The sequence below is a fragment of the Mastomys coucha genome, unplaced genomic scaffold (genome assembly GCF_008632895.1).
Source record: "Mastomys coucha isolate ucsf_1 unplaced genomic scaffold, UCSF_Mcou_1 pScaffold17, whole genome shotgun sequence".
In the NCBI taxonomy this organism is placed as follows: Eukaryota; Metazoa; Chordata; class Mammalia; order Rodentia; family Muridae; genus Mastomys; species Mastomys coucha.
In genome coordinates, this window is record NW_022196899.1 from 9508713 (window position 1) to 9520924 (window position 12212).

General features: G+C 39.1%; 1 protein-coding gene across 1 annotated transcript in view; it reads left to right on the forward strand.

The window, feature by feature from the left end:
- The first annotated feature begins 8353 nt into the window (after nt 1–8353).
- Nucleotides 8354–12212, forward strand: part of LOC116094733 (solute carrier family 7 member 13-like) — a 55786-nt gene continuing 51927 nt past the window's right edge. The window contains exon 1 of the mRNA XM_031376248.1: nt 8354–9020. Coding sequence (XP_031232108.1) covers nt 8354–9020 — 667 coding nt within the window. The remainder of the gene's footprint in view (nt 9021–12212) is intronic.

The window sequence follows — 12212 nt, forward strand, 5'->3', positions numbered from 1 at the left end:
AAATCCCCGAGTCTGTGGAGGTAATGGGCCAAGAATTCCAGTGGACAATATCTTAATTCCCATGTCTGAGGTTAACACCGTCTGATTGCCTATTTTCTGTCTAGCACTCGCTTGTGTTTTTTTCACAATACCCGCTCTGTCTGGACATTTGCGTTTAAAATGATAGAAGCTGTCGCATATGAAGCACCTTCTGCGAGTATGCCTGCGGGCTAAGCCCCCAGGGGCGGGCTTCTCTTGCACCACAGTAGCTACCGCTGCGCTTTGATAATATGTAGGTCCCATGTTAATGCACAGGCAAATATACCCTGAGATATCTGTTTGTCTCTTGTGAGGCAGCAAGATAGATTTACATGCCGCATTAGCGTTCTCGAAAGCCAATTGTGAAATCAGAGGCCTCTCTGCATACGGGTTTCCCAGAGTTCTGCTAATTGTCTCCTGTAGCCTGGCAACGAAATTTTGAAAGGGCTCTTTCGGGCCCTCTCAGACACTGGTCAAGCTTGTCCCGTCCCCTCCCTTCATTGGGAGCTTGCACCAAGCCCTGCGTGTCAAAGTAGCAATCTGATTTAGCGCCCCAAAGGGAAAATCTATTTGTCCAGTGTAATTTTCAAATGTGCCCTCTCCGAGAAGCATATCTAGGGTCTACTCTGGATCTGTTTGAGCATACTGCACGGCACTTTTCCCGCTAAGCTCACGCCATTCAGAAATCTATAACAGGTAATCACCGGGGGAAAGCACTGCCTTACATAACATTTTCTACTCCTGAGGTAGCAATCTAAGGTCTATGATATTGCTAATTAGGGCCTGAGTAAAGGGGGAACTCGGGCCGTAATTTTCCACAGCTCTTTTTAATTCTTTAATGAACTTAACATCAAGGACTTGATAATATCTGTGTATATCGTCACTCTGACTTCTGCGTTCTGCAGCCGGATGGGTTATAGAACTACCGTCACCCTGGCCAGAACCTCGGGCCCTGGGCCTCATATCTTCATCAGCAATTAGGTAGCTGTCTTTCTCTTTGCCTGCCTGAAGTTTAATTTCCCTGATTTTTTCAATTAATTCTCTTATCTTGGTCTCTAGTTCTTCTTTAACCGGGCAAGACCCACCTTGAGAACACTCTCTAGTCTGGGAGGGCACAGACTTATGCACAACACGCTGTCTTCTGAAGCGAGGTACATCACGTTTTGTTCTGACAGAAAGTTGAGTCTCCCCAGCCACCGTACTGACTGAATCAGTAGAGGTTTGACTACCTATGGAGGAAGTTTAACTCTCTTCGCTGTCTGTAGAGCTGGAGTCTAGGAAATCTTGACCTATCTCGGTCGAGCTATCGCCTGTCAGCTCTGATGCAGAAAGGCTGATGTACCTAGCTGAATGTACTCCCTTTTGTTCGGTCTTTACCTTCTCCCTTAAGATATCTAAGACCATTCCCCAAAGGCGAAGAGGAAATCCATCTACCTTGTTTTTTCTAGAGCTTTTCCTACCCTTTCCCATGATTTCAAATCCAAACGACTCATGTCTTTTACCCAAGGACAGAAGCCTTCTACCATCTCTGTTAGCTCTCTTAATGTGGAAATTCTAACCCTTACTCTTTTTTTTTCTAGCAGCCTTCCCATGTTCTGGGAAGCTGATTTAGAAATCTGGGCACCCATGTTTATAACCTACCGTCAAATTTTTTCCCTAGGCTTCTAAGGTATCAGGCGAATACCTAAGTTTCTGCCTAGCATTCCCTGTAGTCTCACACGGAATCCCGGTCAGCGCTAACCAAATCTTATCGTGAGAATGACTACAATAATCTGGATCCGCCTTTTCTTTAATAAACCAGAGCTCTGTATCTTGCAGTAGGGTCCCTCAAATTCTCCCGTGTTCGCGCCCCATGTTGGGCGCCATCTGAAGGAAACCGGCCTGCAGTTTCACTTCATACCATGGGTGATTCACGAACTGGGGAAGTCGAGGTTCTGTGAAAATAAGCGGGTTAGGAGAGACAAGGAACCACACCAAGTAAAATGTTTATCAAGGTGTGCTCTTTACTTAGTGAATCGAGATATTTATACCTGAGACAAAACAGTCTTATGTCTTTTAACATATAAGTGAGAACAGGGAACAAACATATCAGTACATATCAGTCATGTAAATAAGCCCCTGTAAGCGAGGACTTCCAGGCAGGAAAGCAGATTAAAGTTTTAGTCCATTTTAAATTCTGGGCTCCCGGTTCTGGCTTAATCCCTGGAGCTGGCTCCAGACACCTGGTGGGCCGAGCCGAGCCGCTGCCTCGGGAGTTCATTGAGGGGTCCCAATGGGGTCAGCAAGAACAGTACAGTTTCCTATTAACTGATTAGGATTAGTCAGAAATGTTGGACAAAATCTCACAGGCCATGCCAAAAAATTCAGCAGCTATCTAAATCATAGGACTCATGGTCTAAAGTTTGACATCGGACGTCTCAGTTGCTTACTTTACTTACTACTTTGCTTAACTTTGGCACGCCTTTCTCTATGCTTTTCTTCGTTCTACTGACCTTCACAATCAGAATTCTAAATTTTCTGTTTATTTTTACCGGTGATATTAAACTCCAATTATTATGTCAGGGTTTCAGAACAATTCTGCAACAATATTCACATCTCATTGTCTCAGCTGGATCAACTAGGTTTAGAGTTTGTGGTCACTTATAGATTGATACAATGTGTCTAAGTAATTGGTAGCAGTTACTGGAAATGAGGTCTGCCATGCTTGAGTTTTTCATAGAGCTAGACAAGGATTGTGTTTCTCAAGGATAGACAAGATAGGAAAATAAAGCCATATATATAAAACTATGAGACATAAAGAAGTTATTCTGAGGACTCAACAATAAGGAAAACACATTTTAAGATGTCTCTGGACCATCTCAAGGATTATATAAATCTGTTCCAGGAGTACAGATAGCTGATAAATCATGTCACAGTCTAAAAGGATAACCACTTCTAACAGTTCTCCATATCATTTTTAATGAATAAAAATGTTGGGCCAGAAGAGTTAGAACTTCGAAGCAGCATGATTGCTCAAGCCTGATATCATTCTGTGGAGATGTTTTATGCTTTTACTCTCAGCTTTCAAGAAAAATAAATTTGCACCTAGGACTCCATGTATTTCTCATTTTGTTCAACCTACAAAGAATACAGAAATCATCTCAAAGGCATAACACTGAGACCCCCTCTGTTAAAAAAACCATAATACATTCATGTGTCAAACTATCACATTTGAAATGTATTGCTGAGTATGAGTAATGTGCACCAATAACTATGAGAAAACAGGGATTAATTTCTTGAAATTGGAATAACAGCATCTTACTAAAAATTGTTGAATGGCAAGGTGAAGTTCACTGTTTTACCACTTGAATTAAAACTAAACAGAATCAAATACAACTACAAGACATTGTCTTGATGTAAATGCTTGAAGTAATATTTCAGCATTGCATAATGATATTACAGCACTAACTGCTTTCTTCAGAGTTGTTCTTTGAGATTAAATCACCTCTTCAGTACTGAATCCTGAAAACATCCAAAGGAAGCTACACTCCCAGGCAGTCTGACACACCCAGGATCAGAGGTGAGGAGAAACCAACATCTGTCCCAACACTGGGAGTAACTGGGACCAGCAGGACCAGGCACACAAAAACTCTGCCAGCCCAGTGACTTGAGTTCCTTCTGGTCTGTCTAGGTTGGTGTCCTGAGCAGACTTTGGGTGAAAGCGCCACAGCCAGACCTACAACACACAGAGAAAGCCCCACTCCCAGGTGATCTAACAAGCCCAGGATCACAGGATCACAGAATCACAGCATCACAGAAAGAATTTGACTCTGAGGCATTCTGACACAATCAAGATCACAGGAAGTAAAGGCTCCAATCAGATTTAGCAAGGGCAGGGAGCACTAGAGATAACCTGATGGCGGATGGCAATCGTAAGAAAATAAACAACACAAACCAAGGTCATTTGGCATCATCAAAATCCAATTCTCCCACCATAGCAAGTCCTGGATACACCATTACACTGGAAAAGCAAGATTCAGATATAAAATCACTTCTCATGGTGATGATACAGGACTTTAAGAAAGACATAAATAGCACCCTCAAAGAAATACAGGAGAACACAGGTAAACAGCTAGAAGCCCTTCAAGAAGAAACACAAAAAATCCCTTAAAGAACTGCAGGAAAACACAATCAAACAGGTTAAGGAAATGAGCAAAACCACCCAGAATCTAAAAATAGAAATCTAAATAATAAAGAAAACAGAAAGAAAGACAACCCTGGCCATACAAAACCTAGGAAAGGAATCAGGAGTCATAGATGCACATATCACCAACAGAATAAAAGAGATAGAAGAGAGAATCTCAGGGGCAGAAGACACCATAGAAAACATTGACACAATAGTCAAAGAAAATGCAAAATCCAGGAAATCCAGGATGGAATGAGAAGATCAAACCTAAGGATAATAGGTATAGAAGAGAGTGAAGACTTCTAAGGTAATGGGCTAGTAAATATCTTCAAAGAAATTATATAAGAAAACTTCCCTAACCTAAAGAAAGTGATGCCCATGAACATACAAGAAGCCTACAGAACTCCAAAGAGACTGGACCAGAAAAGAAATTCCTCCCGACACATAATACTAAAAACACCAAATGCACTAAACAAAGAAAGAATTGTAAAAGCAGTAAGGGAAAAAGGTCAAGTAACCTATAAAGGCAGGCCTATCAGAATTACACCAGACTTCTCACCAGAGACTATGAAAGCTAGAAGATCCTGGGCAGATGTCATACAGACCCTACAAGAACACAAATGCCAGCCCAGGCTACTATACCCAGCAAAACTCTCAATTACCATAGATGGAGAAAACAAGATATTCCATGACAAAACAAAATTTACACAATATCTTTCCACAAATCCAGCCCAACAAAGGATAATAGATGGAAAACATCAACATAAGAAGCAAAACTACACCCTAGAAGAAGCAAGAAGGTAATCTTTCAAAATATCCCCACAAACTTAATTCTACCTCTTACAACAAAAACAACATGAAGTGACAATTACTTTTTCTTAATATATTAATTTGAAAATTAATATTACCTATGTATCCTAATCAATTGAAATCCAATAATATGAGGAATTAGAAATTTGTTAATTGTCATCCAATGGTCTTTCTCATTTGTTAATTGGAGAAATAGGTCCAACATTGTACAATCTATATACACTTTCAGCTTGCTTGTTTGTGACAGTGTTTGGCTGTGTCTTGAACATAAGGGTCTTGAAATCTTGCTTCTCCCATCTCAGCCTCTCTATTAGTAGTATTGTCTATTTCATATTTTTACACTATACTATGGTTTTCAGAACAGCTTATATATTTCAAAACTATTTATATACCCAAAAGAAACATAGATGATTAACTAGGGAGGTTGCTTGCAAGAGAACAAAGAGTGAGATTGAATGCTTTGCTTGACATTTGTAACTCTTGTATCAAGTTTGAAGAAGAGGATTTTATAAGAAACTCTTTCTCTGAGATGAATGTCTTTTCCAAATTATCACAGCTAATGAACCAAATTCTTACCGTCACCTAATGTCTGTGCCACCCTCCAAGCAGAACCATTGTTCATTGAAACAGCTGGCGAATGACTTTATGGATAGACCATCTTAATACCTATACCATTTCTTAAATGAATTTAACCTGTTCTCTGTGTGCTGAGAATAAAATCACTCACTCAAGTCAAATAACTTTGACCATAGTAGGAAGTCTGTATTCAAAAATCAAGCCTACAATTCATTTCTTCGTGCAGCAGAACTATCAACTCTCAACTTAGCTACGATGGAGGTAAAATCCTTTGGTGATGTGAGGGTCATTGAAGTACAGCCTTATTACAATGAAATCCAATGTCTAAAAATTGTTCTTATTTTTGGCTTGTGCCACAGTAAAAGCCAAGATTTTAACCTCTACTAAATACAAAACAAACAAAAAGACTTTATATATTTATGTTCATTTAAGAAAATACTAGTAGTGATGCATTATTTTGAAGTACACAGTTAATATGTTTGGAGTTATTTAAAATTTATATTGAGAAAAATATATTTTCACTATTGTAGATGAGCATCTACATAAATTTGTTAAATTGATTGTTGTTTTATATCAAACAGAATTTATAATACTTATTTTTATTGTTATAAAATTTTGTAAATTTTAAGTAATATAACAAAAAAGATATTGTGGGTATTGAAGGGGGGTCTCTGGGAGGAGTGGGAGTACAAAAGAGAAACAAGAATGTGACTTAATTCTATTTACTTAAAATATGTTTTTAAATGTTAACAAATTCAGATAAATTGAAATCATGTAACTTTTCTCATCATAATGCAATAAAAGTTTAAAAAAATACTGAATCCTGTGTTCTAAAGAAAAGCAAACTTAACTGACTAAGAATTTCACTGCTAAAAAATTTTGTTTTGACAGGCAAAAGCCAGAACATCTGCTAACCAGTTCACATTAGAATGGTGAGGGTTCTTTACCCTTTAGTCATGTATATCAACTGAAAGAAAGTAAGTAAGTTGTTATAATGTTTAACTGGTAGAAAAATGCACCTGACTGAAGAATTCCAGGAACTAATTTCAGCAGGTCAAGATGAATTGCATTATTTCTGAAAGGGACAAGAAAGGCAAAAAGAAAATAAGAACATTATGGGCCTTTTCCACCATGTTCACTACGCATTCATACATTTTACTTACCTGAGTTGTCTTTCTGTTTGTTTCTGAGTGTGTGTGTGTGTGTGTGTGTGTGTGTGTGTGTGTGATAAGACGTTCTCTTATCCTTCCAGGGTCTAGCTAGTACTTTAAAACTCGTGTTTATTCCCCTCCAGTTACCTCAAATGTTTGTTTACCAGCAAGTAAACAAACTGTATCTAGCAGTGTTTTCCTTCCAAAAGTACCTTTGCAAACTACAGAAAATACTTTTCCTGGTTAGCATCAAGTAATGTGGCCATCAGCATATTCATATTTGATATTTTTATAATTCTTAACAAGATTGTCTTCTTCTCCTTCCCAAATGGGATTGAAGCATCCTCACTTGGGCCCTTCTGCTCTCTTGTTAACTTTCCTTCGTTCTATAGATCATATCCTAGCTATTATGTACTTTTGGCTGTTATCCACTTATTAGTGAGTAAAGACAATGCATGTTCTTTTGGGCCTTAGTTATCTCACTCAGGATGTTTTCTAGTTCCATCCACGGAGGGAGGGAGAGACCTGGGTGGGAAAGGAAGAGAGGATAGACAGGTATGGGGGAGGAGACAGGAGAGAAGTTCTGAGGGCCAGAAGAATGAATGGAAATATGAAACTCCAGGGGCTGGGAAATTGGGTGACCTTCTAGAAAGTACCAGACACTCACAGGACTCAAATAGAAGGATCTTAGCCCAACAGTGGGGAGAGGGAACTTGAGGAATCAACCTCCAGTAGAAAGACGGGTGGAGGGATGGGGTTGTCGTCCCATAGCTAAAAATTCTGACCCAGAATTTTTCCTGTCTAAAAGAACTACAGGGACAAATATGGAGAAGAGACTGAGGGAAAGGGCATCCAATGACCAGCCCAAATTGAGACTCATCTCAAGGGGAGGCTCCAATGCCTGAGACTATTACTGATGCTAAGGTGTACTTATAGAGAGACGCCCAGTATGACTGTCCTCTGAGAGCCCCAACAAGCAGCCGACTGAGACAGGAGCAGATACTTAAAACCAACCATTGAAGTGAAGTAGGGGACTCATATGGTTGAATTAGGGAAAGGTTGGAAGAAACTGAGGAGGAGGGTGACACCATAAGAAGACTAAGCAGTCTCAAATAACTTGGACCACCAAGATCTTTCAGACACTGAGCCACCAACCAGGCAGCATATACTAGCTGGACCAAGGCTGCCAGACACATATAAAACAGATATACTGGTCTGGCCTCAGTGGGAAAATATATTCCTGACCCATGAAAGACTTGAAGTCCCAGGAGTGGGGAGGGAAAGGGGGACATCCTCTTGAAGAAAGGTTCCAGGAGGTATGGGATGAGCTATGAAAGGGTGAACCAGGAGAAGGGCAGCAACTGGAGAGTAAAAAAATAACAGTAATAAAAAATTATTAACAAGAAATCTGTTTAATATGGTTTTTAGAAAGAAGTCACAATTCCTCGAAATAATTCAGAAGTAAATTATTACCAAACCCAAGTTAGGTTCAGATTTTAGGAAGTTTTATAAACAACAAACGCTTTGGCAAAGGCAGCACCCTGTTTGACAAGGATTTTCACAAATTGATTGAAAAGCAATATAAAGAAAAACTATATTTTTCTGCATTTGAAAGAGCAAAAAAGGCATAACCATGCAACTCCTGAGGGCACTAGGATTCTTCCATGTAAACATGCTCTTCTTTAGTGCCACCTTGGGGACAGGGATTTTTATATCTCCTAAAGGAGTATTAAAATACTCCGCAATGAACATCCCTGTCTTCTTAAGTATTTGGGTAGGCTGTGGCCTGCTGAGCATGATGAATGCTCTCTGCCTTGCAGAGATAGCAACCACCTATCCTATGAGTGGAGCATCTTATTATTTCCTCAAAAGAACCCTTGGAACCTCTGTTGCTTTTCTTAGTCTCTGGATTAAACTTTTTGCTCATTTTCTAGCCATCAGTGCTCAGTGCTTGCTAATAGCTAGTTCTCTAATCCAGAGTTTCTATTCTGGGTGCCCAGCTCCAGAGCTACCAACAAAATGTCTGGCTATGGCTCTTTTGTGGTCATTTGGAATTCTTGCTGTTCGAGGGATAAATACAGTGGCTTGGTTTAATACAATCAGCGGTTTAGTGAAGTTGAGTGTTCTTTGTCTCATTTCTCTAACTGGGATTGTCCTGTTAGTGAATGGCAAAAAGGAGAATGTGTCCAGGTTTGAGAATGCTTTGGACGCTGAACTTCCCAATGTCTCACAGATTGCAGATGCCATTCTCCAAGTGTACTATTCATATCTAGGATCATCATTCCTCATCATCATAGCAGGTAAATCCATTCTTAAAATTGTCAATAGTGGGTAAATCCATTCCTAAAATAAGCATAGAGCTTAAGGGAAAGGCTAATATGATTGTATAATGTTTTGTACTGAAATTCAACCTTCTCTAAAATTTTGTTATAATTAAAATACCCATGTATATTCATTCATGTAGACTATATACACTTTACCTTTCTTCAAATCATGTACTTTTTATAAAACACGAGGATGCTTAGAATTTTCAAAAGAGAACTGAGAATATATTATATTCTCAATTTTATTTTCTTAGTCCAACCATCTTGAATTTAGCAATTATTTAAGGAATATATTAAGAAAATTATATTTCTAAAGCTATGGAATGTCTCAGATTTTACTATATTTCACATCAATGTGGAAACTTTATTCTCTTCCCAGAAATAACCACTCTCATGCTTGTTTTGTCATCATCACTCTTAGAATATTTATACTAAAAACTAAATTGTTCTTTCTTGTATATATGTCACTAGGAAAATGGCTGATAAAATTTATTCTACCGTATATCTTATGAGACTTTATGTTGTTGTACACTTGCCTAGACATTTTAAACTAATACTTCTCACTGCCAAGCATTCCACGTGTCTCTGATATTTTCATGCTGTAGAAAGTGGCATAATGAATATTTTTGAAAATTCACCATTGTTCTCTATGGAACAAGACTTCTCATGCTGACATCACAGTACCAAGAGAATTTGATAATTATTGCAAACCAATCTGCCTGCAGTATCTAAAAGATTTAAAGAAAGGAATTCATTACATATTATGTACATTTTTATTTCTTTTTCTTTACTTGTTGACCATAGACCCTCTCATCCTGAAAACAGTTTCCCTTCCTGGTACTCCTCTCATCTCTTCCCCATCTCTCCTGCTCACTATGTCCACTCAACCTGCATTTTCTTTCAGGAACGATCAAGATTCCAAGAGACAACAGACAAACATACAAAAGTGTTTAATATATAGAGTGAGAAGTTTCATTGTGGCATATTAATACTTATCTGTCTTAATTAGTGCTTTTATATTGTTGTGTTAGAACAACCATGACCAAAAGTGTAAGTTGAGAAGTAAGTAGTTTATTTCATGTTGCAGTTTATAGCCTGTCATCTAGGGAAGTTAGGGCAGGAGCCTAGAGACACAAACTGATACGGAGACCATGAAGAAATGCTGTTTACTAGTTTTCTCCTCATGGCTTACTTAGCTTGCTTTCTTAAATAATCCAAGTCTACCAGCACAATAGTGGCACAGAATGATCTGTACCCTCCCAAATCAAATTTTTTTTAATTTTTGACAACAAACATTTATTTTTTTCTTTTTCTTTCTATTGGGTATTTTCTTTCCTTACATTTCAAATATTACCCTGTCTCCTGGTCCACCCCAGGAACACCCTACATTTTACCCCATCCCCTGCTTCTATGAGAGTATTTACCCCCACCCACACATTTCCACCTCCCCACACTTGAATTTGCCTACACCTGGGCATCAAGCCTTTACAGGACCAAGGGCCTCTCTTCCCATTGATGTCTGAAACATATACAGCTGGAGGCCAGAGTTCCTCCAGGTGTACTCCTTGGTTGGTAGTTTAGTCCCTGCGAGCTCTGGGGGGAGGGGGTATCTGGTTGGTTGATATTATTGTTCTTCCTATGGGGTTGCAAACCCCTTCAACTCCTTCAGTCCTTTCTCTAACTGCTCCATTGGGACACCATTGTGGATCCCATGCTCAGTCAAATGATTGACTGGGAGCATCTGCCTCTGTATTTTTCAGGCTCTGCCAGGGCCTCTCAGGAGGCAGCTATATCAGGCTCCTATCAGCATGCACTTCTTGCCATCAACAATAGTGTCTGTATTTGATGACTGTATATGGGATGGATCCCCAAGTGGGGCAGGCTCAGGATGGGCTTTCCTTCAGTCTCTGCTCCACACTTTTTCTCCATATTTCCTCCCTTGAGTATTTTTTTATCCCTTCTAAGAAGAATCAAAGCATTCACACTTTGGTTTTTCTTTTTCTTGAGCTTTATGTGGTCTGTGAATTGTATCTTGGATATTCCAAGCTTTGGTACTAATATCCAATTATCAGTGAGTACATACTGGGAGGTCTGTGTGTTCTTTTGTGATTGGGTTACCTCACTCAGGATATTTTCTAGTTCTATCAATTTGCCTACGAATTTCATGAACTCATTGTTTTCAATAGCTGAGTAGTTACTCCATTGTGTAAATATATCACATTTTTTGTATCCATTCCTCTGTTGAGGAACATCTGGAACATCTACCAGCTCCTGGATGTTATAAATAAGATGAACAGAGTGGAGCATGTGTCCTTGTTATATATTGGATAATCTTTTGAGTATATATCCAGGAGTGGTATAGCTGCATACTCTGGTCATACTATGTCCAATTTTCTTAGGAACCACCAGACTGATTTCCAGAGTGGTTGTACCAACTTGCAATCCCACCAGCAATGAAGGAGTGTTCCTTCTCCACATCCTCACCAGCATCTGCTGTCACCTGAGTTTTTGATCTTAGCCATTCTGACTGGTGTGAGGTAGGATCTCGAGGTTATTTTGATTTGCATTTCCCTAATGACTAAGGATGTTGAACATTTCTTTAGGTGCTTCTCGGCCATTTGATATTCCTCAGTTGAAAATTCTTTGTCTAGCTTTATACCCCATTTTAATATGGTTATTTGGTTCTCGGGAGTGTAACTTCTTGAGTTCTTTGTATATATTGGATATTAGCCCTCTATCAGATGTAGGATTGGTGAAGATCTTTTCCCAATCTGTTGGTTGCTGTTTTGTCCTATTAACAGTGTCCTTTGCCTTACAGAAGCTTTGCAATTTTATGAAGTCCCATTTGTCAATTCTTGATCTTAGAGCATAAACTATTGGTATTGTGTTCAGGAATATTTCCCTGTATCCATGTGTTCGAGGCTCTTCCCCACTTTTTCCTCTATTAGTTTCAGTGTAACTGGTTTTCTGTGGAGGTCCTTGATGCACTTGGACTTGAGCTTTGTACAAAGAGATAAGAATGAATTGACTTGCATTCTTTTACATTCTGACCTCCAGTTGATCCAGCACTATTTGCTGAAAATGCTATCTTTTTTTCCACTGAATGGTTTTAATTCCTTGGTCAAAGATCAAGTGACTACAGGTATGTGGGTTCATTTCCAGGTCTTC